General features: G+C 42.5%; 1 protein-coding gene across 21 annotated transcripts in view; it reads left to right on the top strand.

Annotated features, from left to right (window-relative positions):
• Positions 1–18,623, top strand: part of BBX (BBX high mobility group box domain containing) — a 153,104-nt gene extending 134,481 nt beyond the window's left edge. For all 21 annotated transcript variants that reach the window (XM_048293762.1, XM_048293759.1, XM_048293765.1 and 18 more), the window contains one exon: positions 439–18,623. In XM_048293762.1, the coding sequence (XP_048149719.1) occupies positions 439–526 (88 nt within the window). In that variant the 3' untranslated portion in view covers positions 527–18,623. The remainder of the gene's footprint in view (positions 1–438) is intronic.
• The last annotated feature ends 448 nt before the right edge of the window (positions 18,624–19,071 follow it).

The following is a 19,071-nucleotide window of genomic DNA, read 5'->3' as shown; positions in this document are numbered from 1 at the left end:
TTAAAAGCTGGCTATTGACTCACACTAACATGATCTGTGCCTCTGTGCATTTACCTTCTTTTGCCACAGGGGCTATGTGCTCTGCTTCTGAGGGCTGCAGCAGCTCCCTTGCAAAATGAGTAACAGCACTTGTGCATGCTTAACTTACTCTTAGGCTGTGCACTTTGCTTTGTGTAGTCACATACCGTCACATCTTGTTTTTTCCTGCCCTTGCATTGTGCTGTAGGTTGTCCTCAGGATACTGTGTTACTGTTGCAGGAGCACCTCTGAAAGCACATGTAACCACAGTGTGTGAGCACCTGCAGCAGTGAGCAGCTGCCATGCCTCAGTGTCGGGTGTTAGGCCATGCAGCTGCCACTTCCCCTCCTTTCCGGTCTGGTAACAGCACCTCCCATGCTCCAAGTATTGATAGGTGGCTTTTCTTTTGTTCTTTTTCAGAAGTCAGAGGGCCACACCTCTCCCACATGATGGACAGCCAAATGAAATGTCTCAGGCTCCAGTGCTTATTTCCTGCGCTGACCAGTGAAGCTCCACTTTATTGTAAAACATTGTGCTTTACCTAATATCCTAGCCTTGTCTTTACCAAGGGAAGCTAGTCAGTCCATATGATGGAACTAGAGACTGCAATAAAGTGCTTATTGCTCTGAGTGGCCCAGAATTCACTGGAAGCCAGATGTTAGCAACTTGGGCCAGGTCCTCAAATTGGAACCCAGTATGTAGGCGGGTGATATTGTCTGTTAAAGAACTGAAATGGAGTGGAATGATCCCAGAGCTTGCTTTCTATTGAAGGCTTTTAAACAGTAAACAGGTGGTTGGTGTGAAAAAGGCTGCCTTTACTGTTAGCTCACACAGCATCTCTTTTACCAACCAGAGAGTACGACAACTAGTTTCATATAATACCTAGTTATTCTAAATGAAAATGAAAAAAAAAAAAAAAAAAAAAAACCAACAAAAACACTGACGCACTGCACTAGTTACTATTAGATATTCTTAGTCATTTTTGTACATGAAGATTTAAGTTCTAAGATGGTTTATATTAATAGGTTATGCCTACGTTTATATTGTAGAATGAATTTAAAACCTGTTCCAGAGAACTCAAGGCAGCCTGGACAGATGTACCATTGTTAGCGGTGTTTGGGCAGCCACGAGGTCCAGATGTTCTGCACTTTTATATTTGCCACCGGAGTGGTAGAGTTTACTGGGAAAAGTTCTGACAGGCTACGTTTGGGTTTGTTTCTTTTTAATTTAGCTTTGAATAACCAGGATGATGTGCATTAGAAAAAGGAGTGGTGTATGGAAAAGAAAATACTGCAGATAATTGACTTGTCTTTCATGCCTTGGAGGGTTCCTTTATTTTTGCATAGATATCTGAGCGACTTGGTGAAACTTTCCTGTAAACAAAAAGTACTGCAAATGCGTTTTTCAAAAGTGACCTTAGTATTATTTCACAGTTCTGAAAAACTTAAAACCATGACTTTTCGATATAGTGTACACCAATACACATACCTTTTACATTTTACAGACACTGGCATTGTTGTAGTTACTATGCACAGTCCAAATCAGCTTCAGAGTTTGCATAAAGGGCCAATTACAGTTTGTGTTGGTAAAGTGGAAAGCTGTATACAGTTAAACTAAAGCTGAAGAGTAGCGTTTGACTGAATTCAGACTACCAAACAGATCCATCTGCCAGTTTCTGTCTCTGCTTGTGTTGAATTTTTGTGCTTTGCTCTCATAAATACATCCCAAAAGCAAGCCAAGTGTATCACTTGGCCTGTTACTTTCACTATCCCGACTTACACTATTGTATAACCAAGCATTGATTCCTACCAATAGATGCAAAATGATCACTAGTAATTGATCTAAAGCTACAAATTCAACAGGGTACTTCTTCTATAGCACAAGATGTTTCCCTACTTTTTGCATTGTAGCACAACAATTTACCAAATTGGACTCCAGCAATAATTTTCTATTAGTCTTCGTCATACCGGCTGAACTTTTGATAGTATTAGATTGAGTTTGAAGTTCTTTGAATTAAGTCTTTAAATGATGCGAGTTTACATCATTCTATCAGGCATTCTTATTTATACTTGACTGAATTGATAATGTGTTTTGGGGTTATTTTGTAACTAATTTGATGTAATAGCCATATGGACAGTAACTATTAATGCTTGCTAGGTTTAGCCTTCCATTGTAGTTAAGTGAAAGTCTCTGGTTCAGTGTCAGGAAACAATATACAATGTACCACATCAGTTTTAAGAACAGATTAAAGGTCTGACAAAAGGCAGGTAGCTGGGGAAGTGTCACTGAAACAGCACCATCAAGGATGCATGTGTTGAAAGGAGGGAACAACTGAAGAACAACAAAATTTACAAACCAATGAGTCAGTGAAAAGGCTTTTTAAAAAATTCAGGTGAATAAATGTCTGAGTCCCTGGAATGCCATTGCAGCCTATGGTGGTATTTTAAATAAGATTTTATTAAAGTTTTATAAGTTATTTTAACAAGACAGGAAAAAACTTAAAGACTTAAAACTTGTGGGTCACAGCAGGGTGGCTGTTGGAGTTTTGGACCACTTTATAATTAGCTGAAATCCAAATATGTTACAGTGCAGGCCGTTCACGTTGACAATGGTACTAACTTATTTCTCTAGAAACCTTTAGAGTAGATATATTTTTGTCAGAGCACCCCATCCTTCCTCGATTTAAATTTCAATATTGTTCCTGGAGATATTTCTGTATATTAATGGTACCTTTTTTAAAAGAAACAGAAAATTACTTTTTTCTATATGAATTAATATCTTACTTGATCTGCTTTTCCTTGACTTTCCCTTAGAGAGGGGGTAGGGTTGGGTCAGTTTACTGGATATGACTGTTTTCAGATACTTATAAACCTTTTTGTAGATATGCTTAATTTTTAAGCGATTAGGCACTGAGAGTAGCAGAAATCCTGCAAAGCTTTATAGTTCACTAGGCATTTGCCTTTGTTGGTTCTCTGAGTGATGTCTTGATTTGAGTAGCTAGAATTTTCCCTGAATCTACTAGAAAGGGTATCAGTATTTTCAGGTAACAAAGTCTGTTAGCACAACAAAAAACTTCAGACCAATATCTTACTGTATTGGGGTTGGGTTTTTTCCTTGTTTGTTTTGTTTTAATTTTTATTAATTTCAGCTGCTTTCATTTTGGAAACTCTTATTGCTATTGTGTGTACTTCAGTATACCAGCAAACACTGTTACCTGTTAACACGTTGTCCACGAATGCCTCTAGAGAAGAAATTGTTGCACCTTATGTATATCTCAAGCAAACCAAAATATGATGCTTTTCTGCTTTGTTTATTCTGAATATGTTGTATCATACTTTACTGAACCCATTTTAACTTAGCTAAAGCTATCAATATTTATGCATTTCACATTATTTTCTGGATCTGAACCTGTGTATAAATCTTTCTTTAAAAAAAAGACAAGCATTTACTGTAGTTGTGCTCTGTGACTTATCCATGGGAGGGGGGAATCTTGTCTCAAGTGTAAAATGCAGTACTGTCCCAGTTTTCCTTGGCTTTTATTTATTTAGTCATCTTTGATATTTCATAGTTCTGAGGCATACAAAATGCATTGTTGTAGCTGAAGCTACACATCTAAGCAGCTGGGAGAAAATGACTGTAATGTCTTCTTAATTGTTCTAGTACTGTATACAAATATGGGAAAAATGTTCTGCAGAACATTTGAGATGCAGATTCTTATCCCCACAGTAGGCTATTTTCCAGGTATTAGACCAAATCAATCAAAACTCCATGATCTTACAGGTCTTTTCTGACTAAATGATTCTGAAAACATCTATGGAGATTACTTAGTGCTCTGCTTATGGCAGTAACTACCCCTTGAATGTGCTGTGATTTCAGAAAAGAATATATTTATTTAAGATGACTGAATGCTCTTTTATACTAATACAGTATCCCAAAGTCATGAGCAAGAGACTTCCTGGTAGTTTGGGTTTCTATTTTATAGCATTGGTGCATGACTTTTGAAATTAAAGTGATAAGCATTGTTGGAATGGGGCACAAGAACAAGGGACTGGTAGAAGTGTGTGGATTTGTGGTGTTTAAATTCCAGCTTTGGTCTGTATTATTTGGATGAAAGCTGCCTTTGTAGCACAAGGCTGAAGAGCATTCTGCAGTTTGTATCAAGTAGAGAGTTGTAAGTTATGTCAGTACAAGGGAATGCCTTATAGTTCGGATGCTGTCTTTTGCAACAGGATATTAATTGAAGCAGTTTTAATTTCCACTGCCTGTTTAGCTACTGTACAGATACTGAACCAACTGAAGGCAAGTTATAGACATGGGGCAGCTAAGAGAGCATGGAAGGAAAGCTGTCCTTTATTCTCAGTATGGCAACATTATGGCAACAAAGGGGAATTAGAACAGAATTTAGATTTGTATATATGTGTGTGTGTGTGTGTGTGCGCACGTGTGTGTGTGTGCCTGGGTGTGTACATTCTGCAAAAAAATGATGTAGGAAAACCAGAAACATGATGGGTCTACAAGACGCTATAATGGATGTCGACCCTTTTGAGTGCACTCCCTTTTTTTTTGAATGCTGAGTCTAATATGGCTACCTCTCCTAAAAGACTACTTTTGTTAACTTCCATTTGCTTTCAGGCTTGATCATGTAATCTTCTTCGCCATTGATATCATTTGTATATTGCTGTGTGCTTTATTTTCCAAGAGCAACATTTATATAGCACAGACACCATAAAGGCTGAATATACAGCGGTAGCCAAACTATGTTGCTGGAGCATTTTTGTTTAACCTCTGCCACAGTCCTAGGGGTTGCAGGACATGGCCCGCTAGCTCTGCTTGATTCAGTGAGATCAGTTTCTGTAACAGCAGAAGGTGCAGTGCTCGTGGGGTGGTGGACTTCTGATGTTTCCAGAGGTGTCGAGTAAGCCACATGCTGCTCTTGAAACTTACTCTGGAGTTTATGTTTGCAGTCCTGATTTCGCAGGGAAACGTAACTGTGCAACATATGTGTTGTATGCCCTACGTTATCCATTAGATGCTGTTTGTTTGCTGTGCTTGTTTGATAGATTGTAGACCTCCTAGGTAACTCTGCCATGTTTTCCGATACTCATGGCATTCTCCTTACCTTGTACATATTTTCAAACTGTCAACTACAGCTGCCAGGATGCTCAGGCACTTCAGGACACTGAGTGCCATGAACAAGTACATGTTTAGGCTGTGAAAGCGTTGCCTCCTCCCCTGAACTCCCCAAGAAGAAGGCACAGTGAAGTTCATGCTCTCACTGAAGTACTACCACAGTCATTTATATACTCAGTATTTTATAGTGAACTGACAACTTTGAAGAAGCTTATGAGATGGATGTCTATTTTATGTTCCCCCACTAATTCTTTTATGGCAGAAATCTAGGAAGACTTGACATGAGATCTCCACTCAGCAACACACCCTAAGCTTAGGCTGGAAACCCTCCCGATCACGGACCACTATGCTCTGGGAGTTAAGCTTGGGCTTGCGTGATGTTCGTGGGGGAGGCACATCATCATCATGACCTAGGGCCTTCATTGAGGTGGAATTTTAAAGCGACTGCAAATAGCTTAACATTTTGTTGAGTTCTTCCAAAGACTTACATTGTAGTTTCTGGGTCTTGGCTGTTAGCATACACCAGCAGACCTGCACTGAACTCCACTGGAAAAACCACGGTTCAGGATACCTAACCAGGCTCCCGAATGTAATGGTCTAGTTTGCTCTTTTCACGTCCACAGCTGAAACCTTGTTTGCCCCTCAGTACTGCTGTCCTCCAGTGAGTGGTTGGGTCTTTGAGGGCAGCAAAAGCAGGAGGGGCATGTATGTGCATGTGTCTGCACGTGTGTGTACATATACATGCACACGTCAGAGTGCAGGGACTTCAGCGTGTACTCTGTACAAGAGCATTCCCATGTTTGCTCATAAAACAACTTGAAGTTTCTCAGATGATAGTTTTCCAACTTCCTTGCTAGATTTTGGTATCTTTCCTTCACATTACACACCATAAGGTGTGAGTTTCAAAAATCACACCTGAAAAAAACAGAACCTGTTAATCTGGATGCTACAAAAACCTTCTTTCTCAGCAGTGCTTGCTTTTAATAACCAGTATCTGTTGACAGTTTTAACACAACTGATTTGCTATGATCTTTCTTCTTGGAGCCCAATCCTTCAACTTCTATTCTCACATGTATTTCCACTGAATTTTGACCTAGTGTTTGGTTTTATTCTCTCCAAAGTTGGTTGTAAACATGCCTTACAATAGTTCATCTCCATCAATGGTGTAACAGAGCTACTGCCTTCTTAGTTGTGTCTAGTTAAGTCAATAAGCACATTTATAGAATGTCATATTTTATTCAAGAACCTCTAATTTGAGATTTTTAAGTGCACATGTTAAGTCATGTGTATAACATGCTAAAGTACATTAAACTGTGATAATGAAACTGAATAAAAATATTTAATAAAATATTTGAAATATTTGATAAGGACCTTTAAATAGATTTCTTCATGTTCATTCTATTTTGGTTATCTAGCGTGTGCCTGTAAACAGTTTCCCATTTAAAACTAATGATTGCAAATAAATACTATTCAAATGGAGCTTCTTTGATACTTCACCTGCTTTTCCATCAAATGATTGTTTACTTTAACATATGGCTGAGTTAGCAGTATTGCAGAATTTGTTTTTAGCTACAGTATGAACTTGTTGGGGTTTTTTATATTTAAACAAGCTCATTTTCACCTGAAAATGGAAGATGCCAAAACCCAGAGATGGATCCTCAGAACTGTAAGCGGTAGTTTTCTGTCAGATCATCCACTCAGCTTCTACACAATGACTGTGAAGATGTCACTTATTTTGCAAAGAACTTCTGCTCAAGTGTTCTTCCTTACGTGTGTCTATACTGGGAGCTTCCATTTTATTGTTTAAAACTTCTGAGCCCGGTTCAGCACTGTTGACATTGTTTAGAAGATCCACAGATCCATTCAAGTGCCCCAGAATTCTTTGGACTTACATGACATGAAGATGGAAATTGTGGGACAGAGAGAGCCAGGACTCAGTGCAGTTAGGCTTTGGGAGAAAAGTTTGCCTTTTCTTCTGAGCTTTCTAGGTATCTGCTTCATGTTTCTGGATTTTGTCTTCTTTGCACAACTGGGAAGCTTGTTTATAGTCAACAAAGATAAACGAGAAGTCATTCCACAGAAGAAGACCTTGCTATGTTTTCAGTCTTTGGACATAAGAGAACTTAATTCAGAAATGGTTTCTCTTAGAAGTAAGTATCAAGTGACATCAATGTTTAAACTTAAAGGTAATAGGTTACCACTACTTTGGAAACTTGTTTAAACCAGGAATCTGTTCTGCCCATATATTTTACCCTCTTGGGGCTTGAAAATTAGACTGTTGGGGATCTTCTCTTTTTCTGTCCTTGGATGCCTGAAACCTCCTTGATTGCAATGTATTTTTTGATCACAGAAGACCCCATAACAGACTTCATGAAGCCAGTAGACACTGGCTGTTCGCATGGGAGCAGATCTCCTGTCTCTGAATCAAAAGCAGCAGAAGGGAAACTTAGGTTTGTGGCTTTTTTTTAACTATGTGCCATTTACTCAGGAAAGAAGAAATGTATGCAGTCTTGCAATGCCTTCACTAGGTGTGCATCAGTAGCTCTGCAAAGAAACGCCAGGAATGGAAAAGCTTCAGCCTTTAAGGCCTGTAAAGGTCATGGGGAAGGGGAAGGAAAGTTCTGATTCAGTGAGCAAAACAAGTGGAAAAAATTTTAAGAAATACATGTTCTGTCAATATTGGATGCGCAGTCAGGGACCTTGAAGTCACTATTCACTTTTTTTATTACTAAATTACCTTAAAACAGTCATCTTCATTCCTCAATGCCCCATCTTTTCTCCTATGCTCTCATTTTGTTCTTCCAACCAAAGACCTGCTGCATTCAGCTAATTCTCAGTGCATCTAGATCATGTTTGTTACCCAGCTCTCACTCAGGTTGCTTTTTGCAACTGCATTACACTGACTCTTAACTGTCAGGTAAGGTAAATTTCCACTAATACTTCTGGAAAAACACAGGGTGGAAGTTCAAGCGATTCAAGCACCATGCTTTGCTAGACACTGGTGTTCTCCCCTCAATAGCATTTGTTGGGTCCCTTTCTTTGTTCATCCGGCAGTTTTTTAATGTGCAGCTAACCCTGCTTTCAGAGAGACTTTTTGTTCCTACAGTGTGACAGCATGGAGTGAGACACACAGTATACCTGGGCATACAGTAGCCTTGCTGTACACCAGCTCATGGGGCTGTCCATTCTCCAGTAGGACACTAGCACTTTGTAACAAAATACGAGATGCGTTCCTATCTCTGCTGCAAAGTTCTGTTTTGTTTTGTTTTCTGAAATAAAACCTGTAAGATACAACATCTACCTTCTTATCCAGTGTCAGATTCTTTTGTGTGGACTGTTCTTGGCCCAGCAACAGTAAGAAATTGAGCTCTAATACAGTTGTATTTAAAATATACTTGAAATTTCATCAAGGCTTTATTGATTTTTTTCCTGATCACAGAATCATTAGGTGTCCAGCAGAAGTGCGCTGGACTGTGGTGTCGCTGCTGCAAGCCCAGCTGAAACTCTGGTTGAAAATCCAGCCTACATAAAGTACAAAATACAAAACATGTATTCCATATGGAGCAGCAGTTTAGCTTATTCGTCAGCCTGTGAAGCAAGATGAGCTAATTGAAATAGACTCAAAAATCAAGCTAGCTGAGTCAGAATGACAGGCTTAGCATTGCAGCACACTAAGACAAGGCAGGTGTTGCCATCAAACAACATCCAATTTAAGAGAACAAAGCGGGGTGGAAAGAGAAAACCTGAGCTCCTTCCAATCCAAAAGAAGTTTTTGGAACACATCTTTGGAGTACAAGTTCCACATACGGCCCACCAAAGGCTTCCCAGTTGGAGCAGACCATTAGGCTTCAGTCAGACCAATCTGAGTATCAATTCCCTTCCTTCCAAGGGTGGGTTCCCTTAATACCTGGTCAGCACCACTGTACCATTTTTAGGAGTTAAGGAGACTTTGGAAGTCTGTCAGTCCCTATCTGTCAGAGTTTAGGATTCTTGGTTTTGGTGTCAGTGTCGACTAATAGTTGCTTTTGTAATGGCTCTGGAGTTCATGTGTTTTCGGTCTTGCAAAAGCAGTGTCATTGATTCAGGCATGCCATTGCCATTGGCATCGGTCAGAGTGACGTCATTTGAAGCAGATTCACTGTGCATCTCTCTCTTGACAGACAGACTGCTCCCTGTTACGTTCTGAGATGGTTATCTGGTTTGGGACTCCCAGCTGTGGTGTTTGTCAGGAAGCCGGGCTCTGGCAGGGAGAGATTCTTTCGCTACAAGCCTCTCGTCTTCTGAACGGCAAAAAGTTTGTTAATTCCTCAACAGCTTTGTGTGGGATCTGTTCTTTGCTGCAGCTGCTTAGATAGATTTCTGTAATACAAAATGAAACAAACCCAGCTGGGAACTCGATGGTGAAGTTGGACTTTCATGAGCTTCCAGGTTTCAATAGGCGGCACAGAGATTGACAGGTTGTGGCAACAAGGCTGTGTTTCCTTTTGTTTGGAAGAGCAGTGTTTTCTAACGGAAGTAAGGTGGCAGGGAAATTACCATCACAGCAGATGGACAATTCATTGTCTTCAAGAGGTTCCAATTTCAAGGGCAAGGTTTGCCAAGCAGTCTAAAATAAAGCAGAAATTGCAGTTGAAATCTGTGGCTTGGAATGGATGCTGTGTTTTGCTTCAGTGACTGTAGCAATAACTTTTCATTTAGAAGTAATGTGTGAGCTGCTCAATGGGTGATGCCGTTCTAAACCATCCCATTCACTCCTAGATGACAGATGTATTTGGCACATGGTGTAAGTGTTGCTAACGAGTGCTTCCCTGCAAGTACATCATAAATAATATCAAGTGCTCATCATTATTTTAATCAGTATTTAAGAAAATTCTTCTTGCTGTCTTCAGAAAATACACTGTGCTTGGCTGGCACAGGGCATAGTTTTACACTGGAAAGTAATGGAGGGAAGCATTTGCTTTGTGACTGTTTAATCTTGGTACATAATTTTTTCCAAACATCTTTGCTAGTAACTGTAGTGTACCACATTTAGGACATAGCTAATTGAGCTCTGGGATGTTTCAAAGTGAAGGTATCTACTTACTTCCCATGCAGAAATCCATGCCAGCAAGGAAATCTCTTAGTGATGAAGGGTTGCATTTTTGAAATAACTAATTTATGAGGGTTTTTCTCATGATGCATTTCCTGGGTGAGAACCTTGAAAACAGCATAATACACAAGAGTCAGTATAAAACCAGTAGCTTCGTATTCACGGATTCTGTTAATCTGCAACTAGTTTAAAGAACCTAGACAAAAAGCCAGATGTGTGCTGTTCCACTTGGACACAGTGGTTTCTCTAGCTAATGGCCAAGAGTTGCCAGCAGGGATTTAAAAGCATCTTTAATGATGAGATAAAAATGTATTCTTAAATAGAAATGTCTGGACTTTTAGACCACTCAGAAAATACTCAGTGTGCTTTGCAAGATGAGCAATTTTTGTGTAGTTTTGATTAATAAAACCACAAACACAGCTATTTCAACAATCTTCAGATAAATAGAAAATGGCAAATGTAGTTTTTTGGATGCTGTGAGTTGCCTCAGACCTAGATGGGAGTCCCTTAGCAGCACTGGCCTGTCACACTTGACTGCTTGTGGGAGGATGTGGTGGCATGGCTGGAATGTGCATCTGTATTCAGCATTAAACCACCATCCCATAAATCTCAGCCGCTGGAAATCTGTTTCCATCAAGATACAAGGGACATAAACAGCATAAAGCTGTTTAAAAATCACAACTTGTTGGGTTTTCCACTTTTGTCAAATCTGCTGCCCCACTGCAAAATGCTTTGTATGTGGCAGAGATGGATCTTTTCCTTGGATCTTTTCCTTGGTTTTCTTTATCTTGCAGGAAGTTGGGAACAAGCTTCACTTGCCAGTCTTTCACCTTGCTTTTCAGTCATCTTGCCTTTCTCGCCTCTCTTTTTTTGAGAGGCTGAACACTTGGTAGACATCAGTAGCAAAACATCCCACAGATTTTCAGTAGGATGGACAGTATCCCACACCTTCCCAAGCTACTGCATAACTCTGAAAAACCCACAGCGTTTTTTTATTAGTATTTTAACGACAATTTTCCTGAGCCATGGCTGTGTGTCAAACACAGCTTCTGCAAAAAGATAGGCACAGGGAGGTGGGATCCTGCTAGGAAGTTGATAGAGCAGCAAAGCTGGGCTCCCCAGGCCGTTTTTGAAACCTTATAAATTATTTCCTCCTCCTAACAGTTTGTTGTGAGAATAGATTCACCGTTTTTGGGAAATTGGCCTGGTTCATTTTTTATTGCATGGCTTAAATTCACTTTTTTTTCTAAAAGCCAAACCAAACCCTCTTCAGCACTGCATATTAGACTACAACATTCACATGAACTCATGCTAAGCCTTAACTTGCAAAATAAAACTCTTACCACATTTCTAAATTCCTTTATTAGAGGGGGAAATGACAATCCCCAGACAATTACACTTTTTTCTCCATAATTACTGAAGAAATCTTCAGATCAAATAAACACCAGTTACCTTGCTCATACGGCCTCACCTAAGGCAACAAGCACACGTGGGGGAAGCCTGTGGGGTCAGACATGCAGCATTATGGCTTTCCCTCCAGGGAAAGCACCCTGGCCATTGGGAAGCTGTGCAGCAGCCCCACTGCATCCAAAGGGATGGGATAGGGATGCCAGCTGACAGATGCTGCAGACAGCTGCAGCCCGAGTTGCACCTGCAGGACTCACATAGCCAAGGGCTCTTTCCCTGCATGTCTTGTCAGTTCGTAAAATGCTGCTTTATATTTCTGTGTCTTTCACCTGCTTGTGTTTGAAAGCTGTTCTAGGCACTTTGCATGAGAGAGATCACGTTGGGAGAGCAGTTCCCTGCGGGTTTGAGTTGTTGCAGTCAGAGATTGGCAGTGGAAGCACTGGATACTTGCTGTTGTAAACTTCATCCATCTCCTTGAAATACTGTTGTGGTTTTCTCAAGGCTCTGTGCACAGGGCATAATTGCTGATGCAAAGACATTTTTATCCTCTTGTTATTGTTACTGAACACTGCTTTCATCAAGAAACATGAATTGGGGAAGGATGCCACAGACTTTCACAATTAAATCTGTCACTAGATAGTCTTTTTTCACCCATGTGAAATTTATAAATGGGGGGGGGATTAACTCAGGGTGCAGACAAGCCTATAAGGAAAGACCAGCACCTCCATAAATCAAGTTCTGCATTTTCTGCTTGTGTTTCTATGGTGAGAGTGGGTCAGCAAGTTGCTGAAGTAATTGCTTACTGCAGAAATGGTGAGCAGATGGATTCCCACTGCCATCCGTAGGTGAGCGTGGCCGACCACTGCACCTGCTGCTGTTTGTTCACTTCCTTTCACTCCTTGCAGGTTGACTGCTGTTATGTTGCTGCATTAATTGTGCACCATAAGCCAGCTGAGAGGAGCTGGGGGTGGGAGGTCAGCTTTGGGCACTCGTGTTAGAAATGCAGCGTCACACATCATCATCGCAGTAGTGTGTTGCTATTTCCTAAAGGTCTTTTGTCTTGATGTTTGTGAGTGCCTGTTTTAAAATGGCCCAGGCTCCAAGCTTGACTTTTTTTTCTTTTTTTCTTTTTTTTCTTTTTTTTTGCTTTGTTTTCTTCTTTTTTTTTTTTTGAGACAGAGTCATGTTTCATGTAAACCACATAATTTCTTTGGGCTACTTGTAGCAGATTTTAAAAACCAGCTGCTCTTTGATTGCCCAGCCCCTGCAATCCATGGGCAAGAACCAGCAAAGGATATTTAAAAGAGTCAGTGGTTCTTGTCAGTGTGGGGATTTCTTGTTCGTTACCAACTTTTCAGCAGATCAGTCCACATTTTTCAAGATTGAAAAAGGCTGAAGGAAAGCTTTCTGTGACAGCTTTTGAAAGTCAGGGTGAATATTCCTGTGTGTTCTTCTTGGTTTGCTGCTCCCCATTTTTATCTTTTTTAAGGGTGACTGTATAAATAGACAGGGTTTTGGTGGTGTGTGAGGAAAGTGTAAGCTGACTCTTAATAGGATGTCTGAAGTGCTTGTGTGTGTTCCTGGACAAACAGCAAGCTAAGGCAGAAAACCAAACAGCCAGACAGGATATTAAACACATCCTGGGTTGTGGCAGGATGAGATCTTGGCAGGATTTGCTTGGTGCAGAGTCACAGGGCCAAAAGGGACTTGGAGACATCAGCTAGAGAATTTCCATGGCGGGTTAAGCTATACTTAGCACAGACCTGACAGGTGGATGGGTGGGTGTTGAACTTGTCCTTAAAAGCCTCTAATAGTGGAGAATCAACCATTTCCCATGCTGTTTTTTCCAGTGTTTGACTGTCTTTTTGAGGGTGGTTTATTCCCCCAGTGCCTAAGTACAGAATTTTAGGGTATAGGAGGCGAAAACAGTGTCCTCAAATGGCATTAGATAGAGGAGCATTGTAACTGTTTTTATAAATGCAACTTTAGAAATAATGGTCAGATAAAATCTGAGACAAGATTTTCAAGGAGCACCAGCAACTTTGCTCACCACAGGACTCCTCCATGCCTTTGAAACCCTCTTTCCTCGAATGATGTGTCAGGTTGATGGTTAATAGCCATATCAGAGAGGTTCAAAGAGACCTTTCTCTTCATGCTGTGTTTTCTATCCAGTAGTTGCCTTCAATTTTTTTTTTTTTTCCAGAGTTCAGACAGTGAAAAAACAGAAAACCAAACCAAAAAATCCCTAGCCCCAAACCAATCCAGCGTGCCAGCCTTTTTCCTTGGTACCCTTTTCAAATACTACAAGGCCATCAGTAAAGCCATATTACGAGGAGGAAACCAAAAGAGAACAGCATCCATTTCGTTAGGCAGTGCTTGTGCCAGCCACAGCAAGAGGCTGGAGAGCCAGCAGGGGCCAGAGCCTGCCCTTGGCCTACAGCTGTCCTCTCTCCGCTGCCTCCTGCCTTGGAAACAAGCCTTTTTCCTGATTATCCTCTGCTGGGATGCTGCTAGCAAGGCATCACCTGTGCTTGCATCAGGACCCCTGCCTGGGGTCTGATCCAGCCTCTCCCTGGAAGACATGGGAAAAGCTGCGTGCAATGGTGTTGGCAGTGCAGGGACCGGGACATCCCCGGGTCTCTGCTTTGAGACAGAGACCCATGGCTGTGCCTGCAATCCTCTCTCCAGCTCCAAACTAGGACTAGTGGAATAATTCTGAAACGCTTAGGAGACTAATGGAGCAAGGCCAGTGTGCTGCAAGAGCTGTGCACTCCCCTGCTGCCTGTGCACCAGTTTACCTGGGGCAATGCCACAGTTTATTGAGGAGTCTCTGAGGGACAGACCATGCTGAGAGCCCATTACTGGGAATAGGCATCTAATGGGGAAGCAAAGAGGAGAGCACATACTGCAGGCTGGGCAGTTGCCTTCATTTTCTGTCTGTTCTGGCTCGTCAGGAGGCTCTCTGCCTGGACTTCTGGTCACTGTGCCTGCTGCCAGGGCAGGGGTTTGCTGTACTCACCAGAAGTTGCAGGCTTGCAAGAAATGGTTTGGCAAACTTCTAACACTCTAGTGGTCCAGGCACTGGGCAGAGATTGCCCCAGGCACACTGGCATGGGCTGGGACCCTTCTCCAGGCCCACCAGCCCTGCTCTTCTGCGTCGCCACACAAAGCTGGAGGTGGGGAAGGCAATGGCAAAGCCCCCGGCTTGGGCAGCATTAGTGCCTCCTGCAGTGCCTGGCACCCCTTGTAGCCCCACACGGCCACAGTCATGGCCAGTGGCACTGCCCAGGGCTGCTGAGGCTGCTGGGGTGCTCCGAGCACCGGCCCTGCACAGCCAGGGCTCTGTGGTCTCGCAGGGAACAGCTGCAGGTGGTGGCAGAGGAGGCGTTCAGTGCCCATTGTTTGCTGTGGTGCCCCAAGGCCCCGTTGAGCTGCTCCATGTGGTGGTACAGAGCTGGGCACTGACACCCAGGGAGTCACAGCAAAGCAGCAAGGGACTGGGTGCTGTGTTGAAGAGCTGAAACAAGTGGTACAACAGGACACAAAGCAGAGGCTTCCTATGGATGCTTGCTCCAGGTGACATCTGGCCCCAGTTATGGGCATGGGTATAGCAAGGAGCTTGGATGGATGGGGGACCCAGGTCTGTTCAGTTCCAGTATGAGCCTTTGATGAAATCCCATGCCAACTGTGTGCTGACCAAAAACTGACTTTTAAGGGCAGTATTGAGAGAGAAAATATTAATGGCTAAAAAGGAAAGGGGGGCAACAGAGCAGTTTAGAAAACGCAATTCCCTCAACAACTTTGTTTTTGGAAGAACTGTCACTATAAAAGGGGAAACCAAGCTTGTGGGAGGGATGAAATTATTTTCCCCAAGCCCAATAATCAACCTGGCAAGGATGGCTTAGTGCTAGGAGCTTTTGCTCCTGTTGTCACACACAAACTGTGAAACAGGTGGATGCCTATCAGGCTGCACTTCAGTTGTGAATTAACCAGCATGTTCAGTAGTCCTCGGCTTTCACCATCAATATAATCTTTAGTGATGCCTGGAGAAGGAAAAGTGTTTTCTTCCATGTTTCACAGTTTCTCTCCTGCTCTGATAGACTCTTAATCCCTCGTGCTGCCCCTCATTTTCTCAGTGCTGCTCTCCTCTGGGAACCCTATCTGGAATAAGCAAAACCAGGTTACAGTGGAGACAAAAGTGACAAAAAAAGTTGCACTTTGCAGCAGATCAACCAGATCATGATTTCCAAATTACACCCTGTTACTCAGTAGTGAAAAAACCACAAGAGCAGCCAGTACAGATGACTATTCAGCTGATTTTATAGTGTAATTTCTTCTCACTTAAAATTTGTACTTCTTTTTTTCCCTTCTTCTGAGCATAGCAAGGTGCTTCCCACATTTTCCCTGCTGTTGAGTATCAGCAAGTGCTTTGAGTTTTGTAGAGCTGCAGAGGAATTACAGAATTGAAAAGTAACACTGATCCTGTTACCCTTGCATGCACAAAATTCTTAGCAAAATACAAAAAAAAGTCATTTCTCTTGTGTTGTGCTTGCTCGGTGTATGTCAAAAGCAAAGCGAAGTCTAAGGGCATAAATAAGGGGAAGTGATGCTCTAAGGTGGTGATGCAGGGACTGAAGTGACTGAGTTTTAAGCAGTGTCCCTACACAGTGTCTTTCCTGATACAGGCAGAAGAATTTACATCATGCACCATAAAGCTCAGCTTCCAGCTTTTGTGTGCACCCCTCTTCTTGTGGTACTTTCCTGCCTGCTCCCAGTGGGTACCTGGATGAGACAAAGAAGGATACCTGCTGCTTGGATAGCTAAGATTGCATCTGAGTTCACATGAAATACCAATCAGGAACTTTGTAGCTTTACTGTTTTGTAATCAGAGGTGCAGAGGGCAATGCTAAATTCAGCAAGGATGTGTTTGCCTGGTGGAGTGCACATGGTAGGTATGCTCATAGGTACCAGCCATCCTTCCTTCTCTAACACTGCAAATACATCCTGTTCCATCAGGGCATCCTTCTTTCAAATACCTATTTTTAAGCTCCCCTATCAAAATGTCATAATTATTAGGGGAAACTTTATTTACTGCCACACTTTTCTTGACACGTTTTGTGCTTTATCAAAGATGGCTTTCGTTGAGTGTGTGCTGTGTGCTTTTGGCCAGATGTTGGAGCTTCCACTGGGGGTTGTTTCTGCCAGTGGCATGTCCCTGGCTGGGAGGTCCAGGGGAGCAGAGTGGTCACTTGTGCAGGTGGGACCATGCTGAGTCCCACGGGCCAGATCCTGGTTTGGCAGGTTGTCAGGAAATGAGGCAGGCTGTGGGGAATACCCTCAGCACTGGTTTGGTACTTGAGGCAGAGCAACTGCATATCAGGGTGTGATCACTGATTTGGGAAGAGGCTTCTAGAAACTCCCATGGCAGGGAGTGTGTTAAGTGACATCTGTGTCATCAACAAAAGTGGTGTAGTATCTCATGTTAGCAGCCAGGATTGGGCTGAGAACAAAGTGATCTTGCTTACAAGAGGGGCTTTGTCCCTCCATCCCTGTTTTCAGGAGGAAATCCATTGGAAGGGGTGCCTGTCTGCATGTGCATGCTCCCACTTTGCCTTTGTCAGTGGACCCCAAGACACTAACAGGGAGCACACTGGAAAAGGGTGGCACAAAAGGCACCCTGGGCCTTGCCAGGTCCTCACGGTGCTCCTTGCAAATGTCTCTCCCTTCCTCATCCCCTGCTGGCAGCTTGGGCTTGGCTCTGGGCAGCAGCAACAGACAGCACTCTGCTCCCTGCCCTCTGTGGGGAGCACGAGGCTCAAATAGCCCAGTTGGAGATTTGACCAAAACGTGTTAAGAGCATTTCCTCAAATAGTTTTAATTTTAATAAGTCATATTTAGTAGCCTTAAGGACACTGGCTATGTGAGAGGAAAGGGTTATGTCCTGAAAACAAAGTTGGATGCATGGGTGCTGTGTGAAAGGCTGCTGAGAACTTGGTGTGGGGTGAGAGGCATCACATCTTCCTTAAGACAGAGGAGCCGTTGCCATGTGGTTGAAAAACGTGGCAGAGCTGACAAGAGAGAAGCACTTTGACTGAGAAATGTTCTTTTAGATTAAACAACAAAACTCTGCATGCACATACAGACTAGATCTTCATAACGCGGCAGGCTTTGACAGTGTACTGCAGCATTATTGCTATTTATAATCGACAATTACTAACACTATAATCCAGTAAACTTAGTGGTAGCAATTACAGCAACATAAATAGCAATCCAGATGACTAAAGGCATTGCTGTCAATGCAGGTGGCAGCTATAGCATTAGAAAAAGAAGCTGGAGGGAAGATATCAGGACTCAATATGTGAGCTTGGGTCTGCTAGTCTTTTATATACCATTTTTAATATACTTCCTGAAATGAAGCTTCAGAAAGGTACACTGCCTCTTTAAAATTAGTCTAGGAACTACAGGTAGTTCACATTATTTTTAAAATAATAAATCTCTATATATATCTATATTAAAATATATATGTATACATAAGTTGGCTAGCCTACCTTGTGGAAAGGCTGCAGCTAAACTAAGTCTGAGCTAATATTGTATTACCATGGTCTTCTGGTTTGTAGATAGCCCTTCCTTATTAGATGAGGTTCTGTTCTTGCTCCACAGAAGGTGCCTGTGTATATAACTCCTTTGTATTGCTTTCTGCAGAGTCCCTTATATATTTCTTACTACTAATGCTGTGTAGAAAAGGAAATCCAGAGATTTTACTACTGATAATTAACCATATAATGGCCATTAGCAAAATAAAGATTTAGTTGTTTGGGAAACAGATTATTTATATTGTGTATGGTTTATTGCCTGATAACTTGTTTGGTGACTGGATATTCTTTTCCTTCTCCTGGTCCTTTTCTGCTTTTTCCAGCTATGGTGTTTACGCCTCACTTTGATTATCTAGCAGGCAATAAAGTATATTGTATGTTTTGAAGCCAAGTGGTGTGCTCCTTACTCGTGCACCATGGGGAGCAGCTGTCGGTGTTGGGAGCCGGGGCTGCTGCGGGGCAGGAGGCAGCTCTCCAGCGTGGCTGGCACCTCTCCAGCTGGAGCAGCCAGGGCCCAGGCGGGCACCAGGACAACAACCTGGCAGTTCCTGCTCAAAGGAGGCAGCTGCAGCCAGGAGCTGTCATAGCCCTGCTTCCTCGGCCGTCCCTAAGGACATGAGGAGACCGTGTGGACACAGAAGAGTCACTGCATGTCTTCTGAACTCATAACCGCCCTTTTTACTTCTCTGGCATTGTCAGCAGTGGCAGTGGCAAGTACTGTCACTGTCACTGGCAGCTTCTGGCTGTCTCGACAGCCTCATGCTGCTGGGGTTTCACCCCGAGGAATGGATATGGGCAGAGCTCTGTGCTCATGCCAGGCTCAGGTCCTGTAAC

The sequence above is a fragment of the Corvus hawaiiensis genome, chromosome 2, assembly GCF_020740725.1.
Source record: "Corvus hawaiiensis isolate bCorHaw1 chromosome 2, bCorHaw1.pri.cur, whole genome shotgun sequence".
In the NCBI taxonomy this organism is placed as follows: domain Eukaryota; kingdom Metazoa; phylum Chordata; class Aves; order Passeriformes; family Corvidae; genus Corvus; species Corvus hawaiiensis.
Note: the sequence above shows the minus strand (reverse complement) of the source record. Positions and strands in the feature narration are given on the sequence as shown.